The 22,967-nt window shown below is 46.0% G+C and overlaps 1 protein-coding gene across 8 annotated transcripts in view; it reads left to right on the forward strand.

The window, feature by feature from the left end:
- TEAD1 (TEA domain transcription factor 1) overlaps positions 1–22,967 on the forward strand; it is a 149,596-nt gene that overhangs the window by 114,416 nt on the left and 12,213 nt on the right. For 5 of the 8 annotated variants that reach the window (XM_086891722.1, XM_086891726.1, XM_086891724.1 and 2 more), the window contains 5 exons: positions 5,902–6,036; positions 6,224–6,270; positions 6,700–6,761; positions 8,724–8,848; positions 17,995–18,168. In XM_086891722.1, the coding sequence (XP_086747848.1) occupies positions 5,902–6,036; positions 6,224–6,270; positions 6,700–6,761; positions 8,724–8,848; positions 17,995–18,168 (543 nt within the window). Of the gene's footprint in view, positions 1–4,616; positions 4,629–5,901; positions 6,037–6,223; positions 6,271–6,699; positions 6,762–8,723; positions 8,849–17,994; positions 18,169–22,967 lie in introns of all 8 variants that reach the window. The other 3 variants (XM_086891721.1, XM_086891720.1, XM_023929124.2) reach the window with 1 other exon arrangement.

Here is a 22,967-nt window from a genome sequence, read left to right on the forward strand (position 1 = left end):
TCTGTGGAGGGATGGATGGATCCTTAGTCTGTGCAAATCAAGTTTCACCCATAAATGCCATTGCTGCCTTTCAAGACCACCAGTAAAGAACGTCCCCTCAGCCCCTCCAGGGATGTCATACACTGATTCTCTTTGCAGCAGGAAAATGCACCTATTTTAGAGATTTTAGTCTTGATAATGAGGTTATTAAAATCTTCCTGAAGTCGGAGAAATTGAATGTTTCTGTGTCAAATGCACCAGCCCATGGTGCCAGGTCATCATTTCCCACCTCTGCACTGACAGGGAGCCAGAGCCACCTCTGTCCACTCAGGACAAAAGATGGATTGGAAGTTGTGCATAAACAGAGAGCAAAGGTGTTCACAGCAGGATGTACATCTCTCTTAGGCTTTCAGAGCAGATTTTTTTTCCATAGTGCAAGATTAATTAGAGACAAAAAACCCCACATTAAAATGCCTACAGTTCACATCTCTTACATGTTTTTAAATCCATTATTCTACATTCTGCATTTAGGGATAAAAAGAAAATATTGTTGTCAATTATAAAATGCTAAAGATAGCTCTATACTTTTTTAAATGAACAATGATAAAAGCCTTGAAAAATTCCCTTTGATGTGAATGGAGTCTTCAGCATTTTGAAATACAATAAGATGGATTAATTGCTACTCATTAGGCAGCAAGTTGGGACAGCTTTGAATGCGCATTCTCTTCTTGGCATTAGCTATTGCCTGGCTGAAATAGCCAGCTTTTGTATTTACTCCTGTCTTCTCTAATAATAAGCAAATTGGAGATCAGGGCTAGAAACACTGAAGTGCTCTCTATCTTTTGTCCAGAACAATTGTATATTGTCATGATTTGTTTATCTTTTTTGAGCTACAGCTAATTATTGTAAAGGTTATTTGAATCAATACGAGATCTGTGCAGAAATAACATCTGCAAAATTGCTTATTAGGAAGCTATTTTATGCTAGTGTTACTGTAACATCCATTTTGTGAGCAAATTGTTGTTTCTTATGTCTTCTTTTTTTTTGTTTTTTTCTCTTACATGAAAAGTTTTGCATTTTAAATATTGGTACAGGTTTTAGGCCTTCTTGAATTAATCCTGTTCTGTTGTGCTTACTCTTCCTCATACTGTCTTAGATTTTTTTTTTTCTCTCCCAAAGTCACCAATAACATGGTATTCAAAGCCCCATTTATCATTCTAGGATAACAGTTTTTATTTTTTTGCTTAAGAACTTGTTTGAACTGATTGATTGAATTATTCTTCTGTTTATGTTGGATTAAAAGAAAGTCAAGCACAAATTCTTTTGTGCTTGTCATGTAGAACTCTTGTTTCATGTGGGGCTTTTATAGATATTAAGATTTATAATTGGATAATACTGGGGAATTATTATTATCTAATTTAACTGTGTATTTTGCATTCCAAAACGAATTGTGGAAAGCAAACCTCAAGGGCCTGATTCATTAAAAGTTGTAGTCTTGCATTAGATGATTAGAGCTCACATCTTCCAAAAAACAGAGTGCAACTGCAGGCAGCTAAAACAGGAGACAGATCTTGACCCAGAGATGATGTTTTAGGGATTTAGTGGAGCTGAAGCAGTTTTGCAGTGACTGTGCAGTAAGTGCACCCTGCTGACATGCATTACTGGTGATGTGCATGGTGCAGAAGGCTTGTGGAAGCGGAGGGGAGGGCAGGGTGTGAGTGCAGCCTCTGGCTCCAGCTCATTCCTGGGCAGCAGCAATCCCCTCCCAGCTCATCCACTGAGTGGGGTCAAAGCAGGTCAGGGCCAGATGGGATCTATCCAAGGAATACCTTCATCTCCAGCAGGATTTAATGATTTGGTAGGAGATGCTGTCCCCCCAGGCTTCTGCTGAACCTCAGCACGAGACTGCAGCACGCTGCCCCAAACTTTTCTTGTCCTACATCAGTTTAAACCACATGGAGCTGAAAGAAATGATTCCAGCTTTACAAACCAGCACAAGTGAGAGCAAAACAAAACCCTTTCTTGCCTCAGACAAGATAGGAAATCAAAATCTTAGCTCTTTGCAGTCATTAAAAATCCCACAACGTTCCCGTTTTAGAGGAGGGGTGTTAACCCATTTGTCCTGGCCAAATTCCAGCCCGGGTAATTACTGTAATCTGCCTGTGTAAATTACCCCTGCCGTTTTAATTGGATATATTACTTCTCTTGCTGCCTAAACTGTGATGTAATACCATTGTGTGTTATTAATCAGTTACCAAGTTTCATCCCAGAAGCGGCAGTGATAGGTAGAGAGCCTCGCTCCCTCCTGGTTCCGAGTGCTCTCTATTACAGCATGAAAAGCCCCAACATATACTTGTTTTTAAGTGGCAGACTAGCTGATATTGCAATCTAAATAAACAGCTTTAAAATGTGGTGATCCCATTCATTTTTGAAGACCACGAAGTCTGCTTGATTATACAAGCACAGGCAACCACCTTGCAGCTCTCCAAAAGTACCTGGAGCTGATGGTGCTTTTTTGCCAGTGCAGCTCAGGACCTGTGAAGTATCTGTATTTAACTTTGAATTTGACTTCTGTCGTGTTTGAATGCAAAGCTGCTTTGAGAAAAGCTGACCTTCCCACTGTGCAGATTCCTAGGCCTGCAAAAGGTGAAGCTTCCCGTTGGAATGTGTTGTCCTGATGTCCCAGATGAGATTTGTCACCACTGGAGGATGTTGAAAGACCCCAGAGCTGGCCCTGTTGCAAGGATTGCCTTTCTGAGCTGTCATTCTGAAGGTTTTTTTCCTTTCTCCCCATCCTCCTGAAAATGTGATCAGTCAAAGAGGATGAGATGAATGGCCCCACAAAACACAGATCATTCTAGGGTGAAAAGCAGCAGTTGGCAAGAAGGAAGGCACATACCATTTCATGTCACAAAAGCAAAGATGTTTTCTCCCTCCAAAAATCCCTGTCATTCAAAATTCAGGATCATCAGATTCACCTTAGTCACCTTAATGGTGACTAAGAGCTCCCCAGAAGATTCTGAAGGAAGTGTAATTCTTCAGACTTTTTCCTAGTTCATCTGTTAAGGTGGGCTTTGCCTGCTGTAGCTGCTGCTGGGTGTCCAGGCTCCTGTTCCAGCCCTTGGATGGCAATAACATCACAGAAAGTAATGCATTCAGTTGGTTTCAGTGCCTCACAAGGCAGAGATAAATCCAGCTTCTCCTGGAGCTGCTCCAACACTAGCAGGGAATTAGCCAGAGACTTTAGAGGATAAAGTGAGGAGAGATGAACAATTTCACAGACATACAACCTCCCCTGGCTCACACAGCTCCCAGCAATGGACTTTAATAGCCCTGACAAAGCTTTTACTTTTAAATCCTCCTTTAGTTTGGATCCTTCTAATAGTGGATCCAGGAGAGTTTGGCACCTTGGCAGGGGCACAGGCATGGCTGGTGGTGGGCAGGACAGGAGCCTGCAGTGTCCCAGCACGCCTGGAGAATAACAGGGGAGTCACAGAAGCTGCACTCACACGGCTCTGGAGGTTACTAGGACCCAGAGGCACATATTTCTTGTACCATTTGTTTTACACACAGGACACAGATCCCCTGAATGCTGGCTCTTGGTAGGGTTCAGCAGGCTGGGTGAGACTCTCACGGTTTGGCATTTCCAAGCCAGCTCTGATTACAAAATAAGGCTGAAACAGAGAAATCTGGTAGGGCTGAATCTCCACATTGCTTCAGGACATCTCACTTTCATCTGTTCATGATGGAGGGTCCTTATTGCTGTGCAAAGGTGTAAGAGGGACCTGGGGAGCTGCATGAACCTCAGCATTCTGTCACTTCTTAGCACCCAGCAAGAACACACATCTTTTAGCCTGGTGGCCTGCAGACATCCAAAGGCAGCCAGTAAAAGATGCCATGCACAAAGCTCCTGTGCACACCCTCCCACCCTGGGGCAGGCAGGGCTGAGGGCCAGGGCTCACCTCCAGCTCTTCACCAGGGAGCTGGTTGTGGTAACACTGGAAAGCTACAGGTTTGGAGAGAGTTTTGAGTTTTGAGAAAGGATTGAGTTTGTTACCACACTATGGGATGTGTCCCCCCAGCACAGGTGAGCCCAGGGTGCTGGAGATGCCCAGGACACAGAGCAGGGGCTGTCCTGGAGCCCCACACCCTGCAGGTGAACAGGGAATGATGCTGAGCACAGGGAATGATGCTGAGCACAGGGAATGATGCTGAGCACAGGGATGTCCCTCAGCACAGGGAATGATGCTGAGCACAGGGATGTTCCCCAGCACAGGGAATGATGCTGGAGCAGCTCCTGCCCTACTCCACCTGCTGCTCTCCAGGCTGTTTCCCACAGGAGCTCCTTGCACAGCTCAGGGAAACACACTCAGCAGCAATCCCTCTCTTTCAGTATCCACGGCTTTCACACAGCGAGCTGGGGGTTGTTTCTCCCCAGGGTTTTTGGGTTTTTTAATCCTTTTTTCCCCCCCTTTTAATGAATCAGACCCTGGGTGAAAATAATGCGTTTGTTTAAAGTTGATATTTAATGCTGAGCAAACTGCTCTTCCTTTGTCTCTTACTATTTTGTTCATATTTTGCTAAGAGTCTGCTATTCTACACAAGCATTTTAATAAACTGTTTGTTGTTGTATCCAGGTAACAAGCATGGTAAGTATTTTGACTAAACCAAGTATTATGTACCTTAGCTGTGCTTGGCAGAGTTTTTTGGCAAGCTTTTCCTGTACTTTCAGCCTGTGCTGTTTCTAAAGGAGCTATTGAAAGGAGGAAAGTGCTCACCTATAGTACTACTACATACCAGCTTTAGAGGGGGCATATGTGCAAAGTCATGTATCATAAATAAGAGCATGCACCTCTTGCTGGCATGCTTGCTACTTTGCTTGTAAAATAAAACCAGAAAAAAATCCCCCCCCAAGAAAACATCCTTGCCTAATACTGCTTGTGTTCCCTCATTCCAAGTGGCACACCTAAGTGTTGGTGCTCATCAATCCAGCACTCCTGGATGAGGAACCCTGCTTTAGCAGCGTGTAACAGTCTGTGTTCACTCATTTTCCCTGACCTGAGACATCCCCCTGGTTAACTCTGTTGCATTAAGAGGCCTTCCCTTCCTGTCCTGTGGGCAGACCTGACTGGCAGTGGCTGGGACTCCCAAGTGCTGCTCTAATACAAGTAACTGATAACAACCCCCTTCTCCTAAACTCATTCCTGTGTGCTCGAAAAAAGCAGGAATTTTATGGCTGATGGCTTTCTGTGGGAACACTGTAAACCAGTAAAACACCACAACTGAACGTTTAAAATGTCCTCTACGTGTTTGTGACCTAACTTTGTTGTAAAGCTGAATCCAAAACGTCTCTAAGCACGGAGAAAGCTCTGTCCCTGTTTGCAGTTCCGTGTTCTCGTTCTAAGCTGCTCTTAGATGGGAATGACAGAGCTCAAATCCCAGTGCTCCCAGTCCTGGGATCCCAAACCTCCAAACTGAGGCTGAATAGCGGATGGGCACCTTCCCTTGTGTCCCCTGCTTTGGCGTCCTCTGGGTGTAATTCCCTGCCCATCCCTGCGTGTAATTCCCAGCCTCAGGAGCACGCCCTGTTTAGCCCAACCTGCTTTAAAATCACAATTTGCCCAGATAAACAAATGGGCAGCAGTTTGCTCTCCCAGAGCTTCCTGCGTGTTGGCAGAGCAGACTGTGAGAATTCAGGTCCACCATGCATGTCTGAGAGGAGATTTTGCCTTGAGGTAGTTGGAGTGTTAGCCTCCGTGCTGTACTTTTTATTTATTTGTTTTTTTTTTCCTGCATGATTTGCTATTTTTGCATTTTCTGTGTGGCTTTTTCAGTTTTTAGTCACGTGCTTGTAGCTGCAGTTATTGAACGTCATTTTTTGTGCCAAATGTTTTAAGACTCGGTGTAATTGTCATGTTAAAGGATCAGACAGCAAAGGACAAAGCGCTCCAGCACATGGCAGCAATGTCATCAGCTCAGATAGTCTCAGCTACTGCTATTCACAACAAGCTGGGCCTGCCAGGAATTCCCCGTCCTACATTTCCTGGGGCACCTGGGGTAAGTCATCAGCCCCAAAAACATCCCTGCCCTCCCTGACAACCTTCAGTGGGGAACTAAGATGGAATGAATGGATTAATGCCTTGATTGGGCTTGCAAAAGGGAATCGTGCTTGTTCAAAAATACCCAAAGTTCTTCCAACAAAGGGAACAACTGTGGGCCTGTTTGTTTGTTTTTCCTCTTGCAGTTTTGGCCGGGAATGATTCAAACGGGGCAGCCTGGATCCTCGCAAGAGTAAGTTCTGAGAATTCAAACGCGTTTCTCTGTGCAGTGCGAAGGGTGGCTTGTGCACTCTGACACTGAGCAAGTGACAACTTGCACATTTTTCTAAAAAGGAGGTAAAGATAATTTTAGGGAAAGAGTCTTTAGAGTGATGTGAAGTCACATTCAAGAAGTGGGACCCCAAACCTCCAAACTGAGGCTGAATAGCGGATGGGCACCTTCCCTTGTGTCCCCTGCTTCGGTGTCCTCTGGGTGTAATTCCCTGCCCATTCCTGGGTGTAATTCCCATCCCCTCTGTTCCCTCTGGGCTGTCTGTCTGTTAAATATGCCCTGCAAGGACATGGGTAAAGGTCATCAGCCACCTATTTTCCTGTAATGAGTCTGATGGAATTTCCTGTGGGTGGCACAGGCGTGTGATTTTTGTGCACCTCTTTATTCCAGCGTCAAGCCATTCGTTCAGCAGGCCTATCCTATACAGCCATCAGTCACAGCTCCCATTTCAGGTAATTCTCCCATTTATCCTCTGCCTTAAAAATACTTGAATTTTGCACTGAATGTGATGTATTAACTTCTGACCTGGGCAGAGCCACTGCTCGGGATCTCACGTTCCCTCCAGTCAAAGGAAACAGCAATCCCAGCATCCTGTTATTATCTGATTATATCTTAGGGAAACTCATTGTGTTTGGGGTTTTTTTGGGTAGGAAGCACTAATGCATATGCAAGGAGCTGCGATGTGTAATTTCCAGTCAGTGCTCTGTATTGTAGGAATTACTGTAAAAAATGAGCAATAGGATGAATGTTTCTTTTAGAATAGCTAGGTAACAAGAATACACCTTAATTTATTTTAAACTGAGCCTAAAACCTCTTCCAAAATCATGTATGTTTAGCATTAAGTATAAAACTTCTCTGTGTATCAGGTTGTTTATAACTCATCCCCTCCTGAAGGTCCTGCTTTGCCTGGTGCCACTTTGATAAGTACCTAATTTTATTCCAAATTCCATTGCTCAAATTGATCAAGCCTTTCCCATGGATCATTCCCTGCTCCTTTTCCCAGGTTCCTTCCTTGCTTGATTTCAGGAAAGGCCATTATTTCTTTGCAGATGATTTCTCATGTTACATCTCCCTTGCCAAAAGATCCCAATGCTTCTGACTTTGTGCTGCAAGGTTTTGACTCTTACCCCATTCTTTATGATTTTCTAACTTGCTGCTATTTAATGCTTTCAACTAAAGCTATTTTTCTGCATTCATGAGAATGCCCTTTTCTTGATGTCCCTAATTTATAACATTATTTTCTAAGTCAGGTATTTTTTATTGTCTTCTTTTATCCTTCCATGTGTTCTCTCAGAAAAGGAATATTAGTATTTCTAAATCAGACAAAACTCATGCATGAGTTTTTGCTTCACTGGAATTCCTGTTCATGTGTACCCAGTGACATTTGTAATTCCCTGTTTTGCACAAGTCTCACACCTTCAATGCCCAGATTTGAGGTTTGGGGTCAGGTACCACATTCTCATTGTGGATATGGACACACACTGCCTCTGACCTCTCCCTGCTTCTCAGCCTTGTTCAGGATAATCTTTGTTCTCGTACCTGTGGTGCCTCCCCCCTGCCTTCCTTGTGCCTGTGTCTCTCCCAGGATGAGTTTTGCCTTTGAGCTGCTGCCTTTTCCTCTTCTTTTACAGTTTTCTTTCCTTCTCGCCCAATTTTCTGCAATGAGGACCAAGAGATAGCATTTATTCCTTCTCTTGAGGTGAATTAGAGAGGGTGCTTAAGATCCCTTCTCTATCTAGACCATGTCATTCTCTCTTTATTATCAATTTAAAACCTTTTTTTTTTCTTCTTTTTAGGGTATGACTCAGCTCTCTACAGTAATTATTTATTATTAGCTGTAGCATAATGATGCCTAAAAGCTCCAAAAGAAGTCGAGACCCAATGTGCAAATACATAGTAAGAGACAGAGCCTGCCCTGGAAAGCTTGTACTCTAAATAGGAGAGGGGAATTGAGAGTGGCAGAAGAAATAGGCACAAAGAGGGGTGATTTACTTGCAGCCTGTGGCACATTAGGAGCCAGAAATTCAGTTCTCTTCACTCCCAAGGCAGTAATGTCTCCTGGCAGTCTTGATGCCAGTTTCCAAGGAGGGGTGCAGCTGTAGGTCCAGGTGAAGTCTCTAGAAATCTCTGTAATCTAGTGTATAATTCAAACAGAAATTCTACAGTGAGTTACAGCCCCAAGGAAACAAAGTAGATCTTTTCTTTCTGCCATTACTAGATTACTGGGCTGGCACCTCTTTTTCTACATACTGGCCTGAGTTTTTCCAATTTCAGCTCATCCTGAATTAATCGCTTGCTAAAATTAATATAAATATCCAAGGGCTATGTGCATAACTCCCAGTTACATTTAATTGAGAAAATACAGATTGGGGAAATGTGTCAGCTCCTTCATGAAGTTGTTTCCTCTGTTCCAGGCTTTGAGCCCACATCAGCTCCAGCTCCCTCAGTCCCTGCGTGGCAGGGCCGATCGATTGGTACGACCAAGCTCAGGCTGGTGGAGTTTTCGGCTTTCCTTGAGCAGCAGAGGGATCCTGAATCAGTAAGTATTTACTTATTTTTATATTTATTATTGCCCTCCCGTCCACTGATCCTCAGCTTTGCTCGTTTTCTGCTGATCTCCAGCTTTTCTCCTTCGCTCCCCACCCTCCAGGCATGCCTTGTACCAGGTGTCTGTGCTCACTGCTGCTCTGTGCAATGTTCCTTTCACCCCAGGACTGGATTTGCCTTTCTTGCCCTCTTTTTCCCCATCTGCAGCAGCGAGAGGCCTCTGTGAGTGCAGGCAGGGTTTGCTCTGCCTCGCTGCTGACCTAGTTTAGCAGGTGTACCAAATTGCATTGTGTTCTTGGCAAGAATTCAGTGCTTGAACTCTAAGTTAAAGCCTAATCTGTTTCCTAACCAAAACAAAATTAGGGACTTGCACAGAAAGTGTGCATATTGCATATTGGATTTTTTTTTTTTATAAAGTTTTAAATTTTCTTTTAATTTTTAGGCTGCATACTATATCTGCAAGGGCAGTTTCTGAAGTTGGCTGTAATGTTTCATTTACTCCAGTAAGCCTTGAACCTTGACATCAATCACCATATATTTACCATGAGCATTTGTCTCCTAGCACTGATTCTGCTGCACCACAAATAAATTGAAAGAACTTCTTTCAACTCAAACCTGAGAATTTTTTCCGAGATAATTTCTGAAAAGCAAATACTCTCCTGAATGGGTGATATGGACAGGCCATTCTTGTTCAGATTCCTGATAAAATACAGTAGCCTGGAGAAGAGAGAAGCTATCATTTTCTTTTTATAATCCAGCACTGGAAACCATAGCATTTATGGGCTCTGGCCAGGGGTGTTATCCTAGGAGTGTTTACCCTGCACAATTGGGGATTGGAGACATAGCCCAGAAACCTTCCAACAGAGGAATGCTTCTGGCAAAGACACATCCCTGTGAAAGTGCAGCGTTTCTCAGCTGTTCATACCCCACACTTCGCGGCTGTGTTAGCCCTGAGCTGCAGGAAATGCACGGATGGTTCTCTCAGCGCTGACCTGACTGCTGGGCATTCCTGTTTCCTGCAATCCCTTTGCCTTCCCATGGTCTCATGGCAATCCTGGCTCTGGTGGGCTTCACCTTGCTGTCCCCCAGACCCCTCTGGAACACCTCCTCCACCCCCAGCCCCGAGTCCAGCCAGCAGCACTTTGGATTTCCACTGCCAGAGCACGGCATCAGTGTTTCCCTGTCAGTCACCCTTGTCCAGGCACAGATTTCCCAGCCCCTGCTGACCCTGTGCAAGGTGTCCCGCTGATTTATGGGCTCTGTCCTCCCTGCCCCATGCCAGGATCTGTGTCTGTGTGTCTGTGTGTCTGTGTGTCTGTGTGTGCTCCAGGCTACCAGGAAAACAGGATGTGGCCACGTGAGGCTCAGCCTTGCTGTCTGTGTGTGAATGAAATCTCATTTCTGTGCAGGCTCCTTGGCTGTTCTGCCACCTAATTACCCCTTTTCCATCGGTTTTTATAACAAAAATCTGGGCACAAAACTAATATGGTGTATTGCCTCTGTGGGGTTTTGTGTAAAAGCTGAGCAAGTGAGTAGCTTTGGCGTTGCAGGGAGAGACTCTGGATAGAAGCATGGATAGCCAGGATGGCCCCACAAGTACTGTGAAGCCTTCTTTGGAGTAAACTAATATTATTTGAAATTCCTGAGAGTGCAGAGGCCCCCTGTGTCTTGTCCCAGCTTGTAGGAAAGCTGCTGAGAAGCCCACCTTTCAAATGCATTTATGCAGGAGGGCTTACAGGACAAGCAAGAGCATCAAACTACCCAGACTTGTTTTAAAAAGAGCAATTACTGGTGTGCTGTAACTGCAAAACTGAGGCTCTAGGAAAAGCCAGTTCCCAGTTTAGTTCCTCCTTGTATCCAAGTGGGGCAGTGCTGTGCATGGGGACAGCCTTCAGCACCCAGACAGTGCCATGGGGACCAAGGATGGCTCTGTGGGGCCATCACTGCCTGGGAAAGGGGATGCAGGAAAAGCAGAAGTGTTGCTTGCATCGAATTAAGTAAATTTGATTATCTGGCATTGAAAGGGCATTGGGAAAAAACCCCAAGGCGGCGTGGCCAGTTCCCAGGGCAAAGGGAGAAGGATGTTTTCTGGAGAGGCACTGGTGTCTGTGCCTCCTGCCAGCCTGCCCCGTCTGCAGTGCTCAGACCTCTCCAACCAGCACCAGGAGCTCTCCTTGGAACTGCAGCAAAGCCCCAGCCTCCCCTAGTGCCACTGCAGAAAATGTGAATTCTGCCTGCAGCTTTGCACACCTTCATTGTGTGGCTGAGATGTTTTATTGCAGGTAGGGTTTGCACAGCAGAGGAAGGATGGGCTTTTATTACTTTCCAAATAAAATCAGCCAGGCAGGTGAGGTGTGTGTGTTTGCACAATGTGCACGTGAAGTCCTGTAGGCACGTGCTGTGATTGCAGCATCTCTGTGCCTTTGCTGACCTCAAAAATGAATGTATTTATTGTGCTGCTGCAGGAGAGATGTGTAGGAGTTCTCCTGTCTCTTCTGAAAAAGGGACAGTTATATATTCATTACATTGCTGGCTTTTCACAGAAACTTACATAAAATATTATCTTCACCAAATGTGCTTCCAACATTTCCTTAAAGAGAGGTGACCCTTCCTCCCTCTCTCCCCCAACACAAAATCAGGCCAGAAAGCCTCACAGTAGTAGAGGCAAGTAGGCCAATTCCACCTTAAAATGTAACCTGGAAGTTATTGAAAGACCTTTATTGGAAAAGGTGTGTCTGGCATGGGGTCTGGGGACAGGACTTGATCCTGGCAGGGCCCTTGCAGTCGCTATCCCTGTACAGAAATTAGAAATTGAGGTTTGTCAGCCCTGGTGACTCCCACGGCCTGCAGAGGGGCTCTGCATGGCCACAAAGGTCCACCCACAGGGAATTCCTGGTAGGAGTGGGGCCTTCAGCATTTCTGTGGCTCTTCCAATGGTAATTGGTGTTTAGAAGTACAAAAAAATCCCAAAAAAACCCCCCAAAAAACCGAGTTCCAGGCAGTTTAGTGGTTTAGTTTAGAGTGGGAATTCTGGAGGGCTGGAAATCTGCTCCATAGAGTCCTCTCACTTGTGGACAGCTGCTGATCTTTTTCCTTGTCTAGACACAAAATTGTTCCAGTTGCAAAAGAGAAAAATAGAGAGAGGAAACAATAATCAGCCCTCTCTGTAACTCTGCATGGCAGAAGATAGTCCGGGGAACACAAGATGGCACAGTTGCAAAATATTGGAACACTGACTCTGCAGCTGAGGATGGGTAAAACTGCTCCTCCTTTACATGGAAATCAATTCAACTTACAAATGTCAAGCTGTATTTTCCTTTGGTGGCGTTTTGTGCTGAAGTGCAGTTTTTAAATGGTGCATGGAAGTTTCCCTTGCAGGTCCAGGCAGCAGCATTTCAGTTACCTTTGATTATTGCCTGCCCTCTATAACTCTGTTCTCAGCAGATGGAGCAGGTTTTGTGCCCATCTGTTGCTTCCAAGACAGGTTTTCCTTAATGGGGGCTTTCCATTTTTATTATAGTGGTTCTGTGAAACTTCAGGACAAATGCTTAAACCAAGCAATCCCATGTTCCCTAACAAATATAAACTGAGCATGCAAGCAGGCTAGAAGGGATCTGAGCAACTGACTGCTACACAAGTAGGTATAAAATTCAAAGACTATAACTGAAATGAGAATAATTCAAATAATTAAAATTCAATAATTCAAAATCTTATATACATATATATATTATATATATATATATATATATATATATAGACTCAAGCTTGATTTTCAGTCAGAGAAAAAGGCCCTATCACCACCCAACAAAAAAACCTGTTTCTTCTCTTCCTTTTCGAGGTTTCTCACTCTTGCTGTCACATTTATTTAAATTGTGAGCACTTCAGACAGCTTTACATTTAAAATATCTATATAGGGCTATAAAGAACATTGCTGATGGGCATTTTCAGTATTAGTCCACCCATCCAAACTGTCAGATTGCGTTAGGTCCAGATTCCAAAATGTATTTTAAAAAGTGGTGAAGAAATAAAACATTCTTTATGTTTTAATTCAGGTTTTATTGTTGTTGTAAAAGGACTTTGTGAGCCCGGGGAGAATTGTGCCTGAGAACCAGAAAGGGAAAGCGATTGCTCAAGGGTCATAAAAACAGCCTGCCATCATTAGCCAAATGCACTAAAATTCACCAAAGTTAATCAAACCACCTAAGTGATGAAAAATAAATGAGATCTTTTCAAAAGAAGTCCTCCATCCTTGAACAATATCCATTGTTGCAAGGATTGTTTATGCTTTCTGTGCTCCCTGTACGCAGCATAAAAAGCAGTCCAGCATTTCTCTCACAGGGAAGTCCTTGGTTTAGTGCCTCTAACAAACTCAGGTTAGGATGAATGTCTTGGAGCCACAGGATTTGAGGTCATTTTAATCTGGAATCAGGAGAAGTTTTGCTGAACACAAGGCTCCTGTGTTTTGCCGTGCTGGAGAGCTGCGTGTTGGCCCTGGGGTGCAAATGTGGTTCTCTGGGAGATGTTAATTTTCCAGTGTCCAGAGTTAAGAGTCCCAAGAAAGCATTTTCAAGAGGTCCAGTACTGACACAGCCCCAGCTGGGGATCCACGGGCAGCCTTCCCAGCCAGCAGGATTCCGGGGAGCCGCGGTGGAAGCGCCAGGCCAGCTTCCCCAGCAGGACACCGCCTTTCCAGGGAGCCTCCTGGGCCAGAGCGTGGCTGGGTGTGCTGGGAGAGCAGCTCCATTTCTCCCCCAAAGCTGGAAAGGCAGCTGGGGCCTGGCTGTGCTCTCTGCTGCCTTCCTGGGCCTCTCTTCCTTCCCTCGGGATTTCCCAGCCCAACTGGAAGTTCAGGGCACCCGTGGCACTGGGATGGGGCGGGCTGGGGCCGTGAGTTCCCCTCTGCCTGCCCCAAACACCCGTCCTGGCTCACCCCAAGGGCTTTGCACCTGGCTGTGCCTGTGCCCTGCCTCTCCCCAACTCCCCCAAGAGCTTCCCCTGCCCCTACAGCCTCCCCAAAACCTGCCTGTGGAGCCAGGCTCTCCCAGCCTGGGAGATATCCCCACGCTCTGCTCTGCAGAGAGCAGATAATGACGTGCTCACGTGTTTATTTGTTCCTCTGCCGCATTCAGGGGAGATGTAGATGGCCCTTCTTTGATAAGCAACTATTGAGTAGTTTGTTTTCTTGTGCTGTTGAAACGCGTGGCCCCGTGCCCTGCTCGCTGCGCACTGTCTAACCTCCCTTCCAAATGGAATTAATAACTCCCTCCATTTGCATTTCACAGATGTGCTAGTGCAGGCTTTTTGGATGAAGGAGCATTATTACTCACAATTGACAAACCAAGAAGTTCAGGTGCAAAAGAATGAATGGGACACTGATTTTGAGGGTTCCCTCTGATTTGTCATGAGCTTGATTTTGCAGAATACTTAATGTTATTGAGAGCTTCCTATAGTCAGGCGTAATTTTCCCATCTGAGCACTCAGCACTTCTGGAACTGGGACTGCAGGGTCTTAAATCAGACAGGCCAGAACTGAAAGATGCATCTTTGGTGTGGCAGGAGAGCTGATGGAAACGTTGTGTAAGCACCTTGCCCAGCCAGCAAGTCCCAGTTTCATGCTGGGACTGCTGTGGGCAGTGCTGGGCGACCCTAGAGTGCCAGGGAACTGCCCTCCCTCGTCACCTGCCTCTCCACTTCTGCAAACATAAATCCCCTTTTGCTTGGCATCTCTGATTCAATCCCTGAGCAGATCCAGGCAGGAGTTGAAGGCAGGGAGGTCCATGAAAGGCCAGGTTGCCCCCACAGCTGTTTCACAGCACAGAAAGTTCACTTAGCATTTCACAGGAAAGCGTTAAAAACCTTAACAACAGGACTTGGTCCAGACTCCACTTACAGCATTAAAATGTCATGTCTGTAACTCCCAGTCTGCTTCAGTGGAGGACAACAGCAGCAGGAATTAAACATTCAGTTACTAGTGTTTCGGTAGGAATAAGAAAACTTGTTGGCAGACCAAGTGATTTTCTTCCATCAGCAGGAAATTAAAGAGTTTCAGATTTATGAGATACGGCGAGGCAGCGGGGCTGGCTGAGGCTGGGCAGGGTTTGGGTTAGAGCTGCACACAGACTGCTGATACACCAGTGCCTGGGTTCCAGGCAGCCTGCCCCACCTGGCTCCTTCCCCCAGGAGCACATCCAGTGACTCCAGGGGGATGTGGGAGGGTGAAATCACGGCAGCAGCCTTGCACTCGGGGTGCATTCCCACAGAAACAGCTGCCCCTCTCAGGCCACCTGCCTTCCACCTTGCTTAGCACCTGCATCCCCTGAGCATGGGGAGCCATGGCCCCCCATGTGCTGCTCTGTGTGGTTGTGCCAGAACACAAGTGCAGAACTGGAGAGGAGCTGCTGCAAATCTGCGTGCTGGCTGATAAAGCAGATGTAGGTGGTTTGTCTTTGTTCTGCACCAGCTTAAATGCTTGCATCCCCTGCCATTGGCAATTTGTCTCGCTTCTTTTCAATTCCTAAGTGGATTATAATTTTTCTCCCGGTATTATTTGACAACAGTCATATTTCATGGCTTTACTGCATTCTTTGGATAGCTAGAATTTTTCTAAGGGAAGGAGCTCAGCTTTAAGAGGCGGCCATCTCCAGGGCATGTCGTGTAATGCAGACACAAGAGACAGAGCTGCAAATGTTCTTCCTGTTTTTGTGTACTTGTGCACTTAGAAAATACAGGATTTGACTTGTGATGGTTTATGGCACCTAAAGCACATTACTGCCCCCATGCCAGATGCAAATCCTTTCAATGCTGCAGAGTAAATTCCTCAGCAACTAATGTACTTCAGTGTCTCTGGAATACTCAGTCTAAATCAACAGTGAAGGCTCAATATAATGAGGATGTTTTTAAGCTTTTCAGACACTAATGGGCTCACAAACACAGGCAGAAAACTTTGCTCCTTTGCCTTTATCTATGCATCAGTTGCTGTCGTGGGGCGTGTTTGTCTCCGACCGATGGGGATCATTTCGGTGTCCATTTACCCTGCTCCAATATTGCATTATCGTTTGTTAGTTCGCAGAAATATGCCACGTCTAATTAGCCCCGTAATGATTGTACTTAGCATAGGAATTGCAGCAACATAAGGAGAAAATAATCACACATTGCAATATCAAAATAAACATTTCTGTCCTAAGAATGTTGTCAGGTGATGTCATACCATCTGTCCTACTGTACCCGCTCAGAAATTTTGCTGCAGCAGCATCTGGTGCTTTGGCGAGCTCTGCAGACAACTGTGGCAGCTTTGCAGCTGCCTCCAACTCTGCTTTTATATTTAAAGAGTATTAAGACTTCATGCTCCATGCCCCTATAAATGCGCTTGCTTTTGCTGCCGCTTGGATCCTGAGCAGTTTGTGTGTTTTCCTGGCCTGCAGAATAAGGTACAGTGTGTGAATTGTCCTGGGAGATTGCAGTGGCCAAACTGTAAAGCACAGCTCTCCCTTCCCCCTTCCCTCTCCATCTTTGGGCTGGGAGAGAGAGACACCCCTCTGGGGAGGAGGACAATTCACAGGAGGATCTGAGCCCTCGATTCTGTTTCCATAAAAATGTGGCAAATGTTATTTATACAACCTGGAACGACTCCAGCAGAGAAGACTGAGAGGAAACAATCCCCAAATTCTTTTTGCTTGTGGAAATGCCTTAATAAGATGTTATGCTTTCCTTTTTCCTTCCACAAAATTTAGAAAGGAATAAAACCCTGCAGAAAATCACAGGCTGTATCTCATTTTTGGCCCCATACCCAAGTGAGTGTTCTCTGGTTCTAAATTCAGATTTCACTGTGCTAGATGATTTTTTTTAATAGATTTCAATTTCATTTCCTAAGTGCAGAAATCTAGCCAGTCCATTTCCTTTTCCCCAGAGTTTTGGACATCTGCTAGGGAAGACTCTGCTCACGCCGAAGGAAGGCTCTGAGTGGTTGCCCAATTCATTTAGATTTGTCACTTCAATTTGTTCATTCAGCAGGTACATTGTAAACAAAATAGCTTAAATGAGGTTTGCTTTGGCTTTTTAAATATTTTATTTGTGCCTAGCTTTTGGGAATTGCCCCTTGTATACAGCATCTGTTCAGTGTGACAGGGTTCTCTAGTGTTCATTGACTGCATATCAGCTTTCCCTTAACTGAGTTAGCAAAATGTTTTGTGATCTGCGTGGTGAAAGCCCCCAGTGTTTAATCCTGCCACTCTGGAGCTCCTTCACTCTGCTCTCATCACCCTGGGAGGTGCTGATTGACTGGTGGAGGGTCTTTGGTGTGCTCATCCTCCCTCTTTCGTGTTGGTGCTGAAAGGTTCTCTCAGAGGAATGGCAGCCCCTAAGAGATGGTGTTCAGACTCCTTTGGAGTGGATTTCACTGGGCCAAGGGTTTCCCCCAGGCAGGAGAGGCACTGCCCAGGTGGTTCCTGTGATTCTGATGAGGTGGGATGGGATGGAGTTAAGAAATAGAAAATTGAAGCCGGATGTGTTTTGGCAGGGATGCTCATCTACAGAGCTGGCTCCCGAGGGAAGGGGGAGAAGTTGGGCTCTTTAATATTACATGGGTGGAAATGGTGGGAGGACAATGTCTGTAGGCACAGAAACACAGAGGCAGTGGCCTTGTTACTGTAGTCCTGCAGTTAGGAGGAAACTCTTCCATCTCCTGTGGCTGAGGTGTGCTGCAGAGAGAGGTTTGGGGCCTCACGTGCACGAGTGGGCTCTGTGGCACGAGCAGAAATTCAGGCTGTGAGGACGACACAGAACATGAAAAGGCATTGTTTAGAGGAGCAAAAATAGGCTTTCCTCCTGAGCACATTCATCTCTTTATGCCCACGAAGGGCTCTTTGTGGCCGTGCTGCCCCTGGGTCTTGCAGTGCAAATCACCCCCTTGCAGAGGCCCGTGCTTGGGGGTTTGCACCGGGGACACAGGGGGTTGTTTTTGATGTTGAGCCTTGCTCACAAGGGCCTGTGACACAAGCAGTGAAGTTGTTCATGGAAACCGTAGTGCAGAGAATCCCAGGAGTCCCAGGAGTGTCATTTAATCCATCTCAGCACAGCCCCCTGCCCTAAGGAGCCTCTGCTCTCCTCCCACAGCGCTGACTCTCCTGTTTCTCCCTTGCAGTACAATAAACACCTCTTCGTGCACATTGGACACGCCAACCATTCTTACAGCGACCCCTTGCTCGAGTCGGTGGACATTCGCCAGATCTACGACAAATTCCCCGAGAAGAAGGGCGGCCTGAAGGAGCTCTTTGGGAAGGGGCCTCAGAACGCTTTCTTCCTGGTAAAATTCTGGGTGAGTAAGAATGTTCTCTGCTGTGTGCCCTGCAGTGGGACACTGGCAGCTGCCAGGAGCCAGGGCAGGTGTGCCCCAGCTCTGCCTGCCAGCAGGTACCCAGAGCCCCGCCTGGAGCTGGGAACTGCCATCGAGCGGTCCCAGGAAAGGCAGGGGAATGGAACCTGCTCTTGGGTGATTGCCAGCTGCAGCCTCTGCCCAGGGCTACGAGGAAGGGTCAGGCCTGGTGTGAGCCTGAGCCTGCACAGAGAGGAGCGAGCAGGACTGGAGCTGGGACAGCTGCGAGCCCGGAGGGTGCCTGGGGTTTTCCTGAAGCACATCTGCTTTCTGCTTGCCTTTCTGTTTCTCTGCTCCATAACTCATTCAGAGCAAGGCTGAAAAAGTCATTTGAATGGAGGGCTGGGACGCTGTGTACTGATCTAGTGATGAGAAATGTCACTGACAAGCCTGGTTTGTCTTAATGTATTTGTAAAATCTCCTGTTAGCAACATAATCACGACATGATAAAATCACTTAGGCTGGAAAAGGCCTCTAAGATCATTGAGTCCAACCATCAGCCAAGTCCACCACTAAACCACTAAAAGGTTCACCCAAAAGGATCAGCAAATCTGCATGCTGAGCCTCATGCTCATACTAAAGCTTTTTACACTCACTAATTCATTTGGGCACTTTTTTGTGGTGTACTCCTTTTCATAGCAGCAGTTATCATCTAAGCATTTCATTTTTTTCTTGTAAAACTTCAGTTCAGGGTTTAATTACAGGGTGGACAGGTTGAGGCTGAAACCAGAAAAGGTTGATCTGGAACCATGGCTTATGATCAGATTTCCTGGCGTTTATCTGTGGGATCTGAAATGCTCTGCACCTTATAAATCCCCCAGACTTCCTTTCTTTCCAAGAGCTTCTGTGGCACCAGATTTAGGAGTGGAAACTGGAATGAGGGAAACTCTTTTTTTTCTCAAATCTGGATGTAGAAGGACTAAGCCACTGAGCAGCAGCTGTGCTGGGCTGCAGAAGGAACCCACTGAGAAATTCATGGGGAGCTGCAGACCAAGTATTTGGGGGCTGGCTGAGCAAGGAGGCAGAAAGAGGAGACAGCAGAGGAGTGGGAGCTGAAACACAGTAGGCACCAGTGGCCTGGAACAGGCAGGTGAGAAGGTGGACACAAAAAGAGGGAGGCAGTGGGAAGAAGGAGCACTTGGGATAAGGAGGCTGCAGGGAAACACAGGGATGAAGTACAGCAAGAAAGGATTCTGAGGGGTGGGAACAGGACAAACATAACAGCAGGAGAAATCTGGCTGCAGAGGAACAGAGCTCGGAGTTAAGGGTCTGTGACCACTAAAACCTTTCCTAGTGAAATCGGGCTTGGGCTGAGGACCATCATCTCACCAACCCACTCTGCGTCATAAATATTTGCAAAACACACTGGCAAAAATGAATGTCACCTCACATGCCTGTTCTCATTTCCCACAGAGGATGATAAGCCTCAGACTTTATGCTAGACGTGGACGCAGCAGAGATTGGTGATATGGTAATTGATGTATTGTATGTTCTGCTTTTTCTCCATGTGGAAATTGATTTTCAGGCATGCTGGATGCTCAAAGGTGTACCTAAAGCCAGTAGAGACTTTCTTTGGATCTTTGAGGTCTGTGTTGTTCTCCTGACTATGAAAATTGGAGTGCCTGCCTTCTCTGCCTTGTCTCCTTCAAGCAGTGCACACCTTTAAACTCTCAGTCCCACGTCTGTGACATGGCTGATGCCACCCCTTCCCCTCAAGTGACAAATCAGACTCAGGGCTGTTAGAAGAGGCCATGAGAAAGGCCTCTGTGAAATGTATAATCCTGTGCTCAGCACAGGGTCTGAGTGGTGCTCAGGACACAGGGACACAGTGAGCAGCAAGGACAAGGAAATGTTGTGTAGGTGTTCAGAGGGTGAGTGTGCAGCTGTACAGCTACAGCCTGTGACATGATACAGTTCAGCAGCCAGGGTCTGCAGGCAACCTCAATCCAACATTTCCTAACCTCACCATGCCTTCCAACATAATGGCCTTTTAATACAATTTTGTGCTGTATTAACTCAGAGATTAAAAAACATACAGTGCTAACATCCTTCTGGGTTATACATTAAAAATGTGATGAGAACACTTTCCTGAGCTCGATCTTGAAATAAACCAGTGGATTTTCTCTGCCATCAAGGGAGTGAGGCAGAGAGAAGATGCCTGGGGTGGTGTTTGAGTGCTGCAAGAGTCACGATGAGTGCTCTTCTAGGAATAAACTTCACACCAGTGGCCCCCAGTCCTAAACATATGTAGGAATATGTATAGGAGAAACAGAAGAGAGCTGACTAATTAGTCATGAGATTTAGATCCTAAGCTGTCAGCTCACTGGGCTTTATTTCTTTCACCCCCAACGGGGCATTTCCTCAGAAAAAAAGATGCCATCCCGTTTTTATGGGGAATGTTGAAAAGCTGTTTTAAGCAGTCATAATTTCACCAGGGAAAAGCTGGCACAGGTTGCTGATAGTGTTTTTGACCCTGTGAGTAACCTCAAATTTATTCGTAGGAAAATAGATTAAATTTGGCTGAATTAAGTATCCGGTTCTAAATAAGTACCTACTCTCTCATCATCTGCTACCTCCTCCTTCTCTGTTTAGTTCACCTCCTCCCAGGTTCTGTTCATGATGTGTGGTTATTTCTGAGTCCCAATATTCTGTCTCACTGTTTATTTTCCCATTTCCCCCTCCCCATCCTTTCTGTTGTCTTCCTCCTTCATTACCACGGTGCCATCCATCATTCTCAGCACTGGGAGCTGCTGCAGCCGAGGTGCCTGTGGCAGTCCTTGTTTTGGTGGGTAAAAGGAAAGTGAATTTTGGCTGGGCAAGTAAGTACAGGTGGGACAGCACCCTGAGCAGAATCAGAGAGGGAAAGGCAGGGTCTGGGTGAGAGGAGTCAAGGCAAACCAGAGAAGGGAAGAGTGAGAGTGGCATGAGGCGAGAAGGTTGGAAGTGAAGGTGAGGCTTTGGTGTCAGAAGGGATGGTGACCCTGCAAATGCAGTTAAGGCAAGTCAGCATGGCACTGGAGGCAGCACAAAGGGCGTTTTGTTTAGACTTTACTGGTGCTGTGGAATGGGTATCTGGGAAACAGGAAGACCACAGATGAGTACTTGTGCTGAGGATGACTAAAGGCAGAAAGCAGCTGAGCTCTGGTAGCTGGAAAGAATACTCCTGTGGCTCTTTCCCATTTAGTTCTGCTCCAGGCTGCTCACCAGCACAGTTTTCCCTGTTGTCCTGGTTTTGGTAATAAGGTTTGATTAAAAAAAGTGTGAGGGGAAGGGCTGAGACCTTGCAAGAAGACATTTTCCAGCTGAGGCCTTGACTTAGCAAGGCAGCACTGGGATGGAGTACAAAGCAAAGTTTGCTTTGCTTTGCAGAGCTTTATTGGTTCCATGCAGATTGTATCTCATGGGAAACACAACCTGATGCTGGGAATGGAAGAGCTGGCCCCAGTCCTGGTGACACATCTGGGTGTCACACTTCTGGGCCTCTTTCTGTGCAGGAGGTACAAAAGGAAGAGACTCCAGCTCCTCCAGCACCTCAAACAACCAGCCCTTCTCCCTGCAATGCCCTGGTCCTTGTCCTGCTCTGGAATGCCCTGACTCTGCTCCTCTGCTTTGTCCCAGATGCTCACTGGGACCCACAGAGCTCGGGGAAATGGCCACGGAGACAGGCTTTTACAGTAACAGAGGGAATTGTAAATAATTCCTAATGGTGTGGCACAGGAGGTTTGTGTGACAGAGATACGAGGCTGGAGATCACAGGGTTATACAATCAAAACAAAAATAAAGGTTCCTAAATAAATGTAAAAGCTGTCCTGGAAGACTGATGCAGAATTTGGGAAGGCTGGAGAATATCTGCAGGGGAAACTTTTCCCCAGGTGAGGGTTAACTGCACAATCCTGCTTCTCTCACCTGGTGGGGCTAAGCCCAACCTATGTTAAAAACCCAGGAATGATTTGTGCCATCTAACCTTAATCTGAGTATGGACAGTGTTCCTGGTGGTTTGTTTGTATTTAAACTGTTTTTGTGACTTGGGAATAGCCCCAAAGTTTTCTCCTCTTTAGGTTGCAGTCAGCCTGTCTAAAAGCGAAGTCAACACCGGGTGCCTGTGCTGATTTCTTAAATTGCTTCTATCCAGTGCTAGCCCCACTGATTGCTCACTACTATCCTTAAATTCTCTAATTCTAAATACTCTTAAGCCTCCTAGACTAAATTCTGCTGCTGTAACTTCGTTATTTCTCTCTCAGGTTTTGCCTCAACCCCTGAACTGCAGATTTTGAGGCAAATTTTGCATGACTTTTCCATGTAACCCACAGCACTGTGCAGTGGGATCCTCTTGTGAGCACACCTTGCAATAACACACTGGGCTTTTGTGTCTGTCACGCTGCCAAATGCTCTGTGCCAGCCTGAACTCTGATTTCTGCAGGACAGGTTTGGGAACCAAATGTATCTGAAAGGAGGATGGATGTTCTCTCATTGGTGACATAGGAAAAAAACAGCTGATATAAATTAATGTTGGCCCTGTCAGGCTTTCTGTGGATCTGACCCCCCAGCTTAGTTTTAATGTTTGCAGTAGCTTGAACTATTCTTCTAACTGAGGAAAGCTTAGCCAGAGCTCACTGCAACTCTGAAACAAAGACCCAAACTCGTCTGAAGATGTGTGGATGATATTAATTGATGTTTAAAATGAATGCCTCTATTTGCAGGAATCTGCAATGCAAACTAGGAGTTTTAGAAAGTAATGCATA

The sequence above is a fragment of the Cyanistes caeruleus genome, chromosome 6 (genome assembly GCF_971803275.1).
Source record: "Cyanistes caeruleus chromosome 6, bCyaCae1.hap1.1, whole genome shotgun sequence".
Lineage (NCBI taxonomy): Eukaryota > Metazoa > Chordata > Aves > Passeriformes > Paridae > Cyanistes > Cyanistes caeruleus.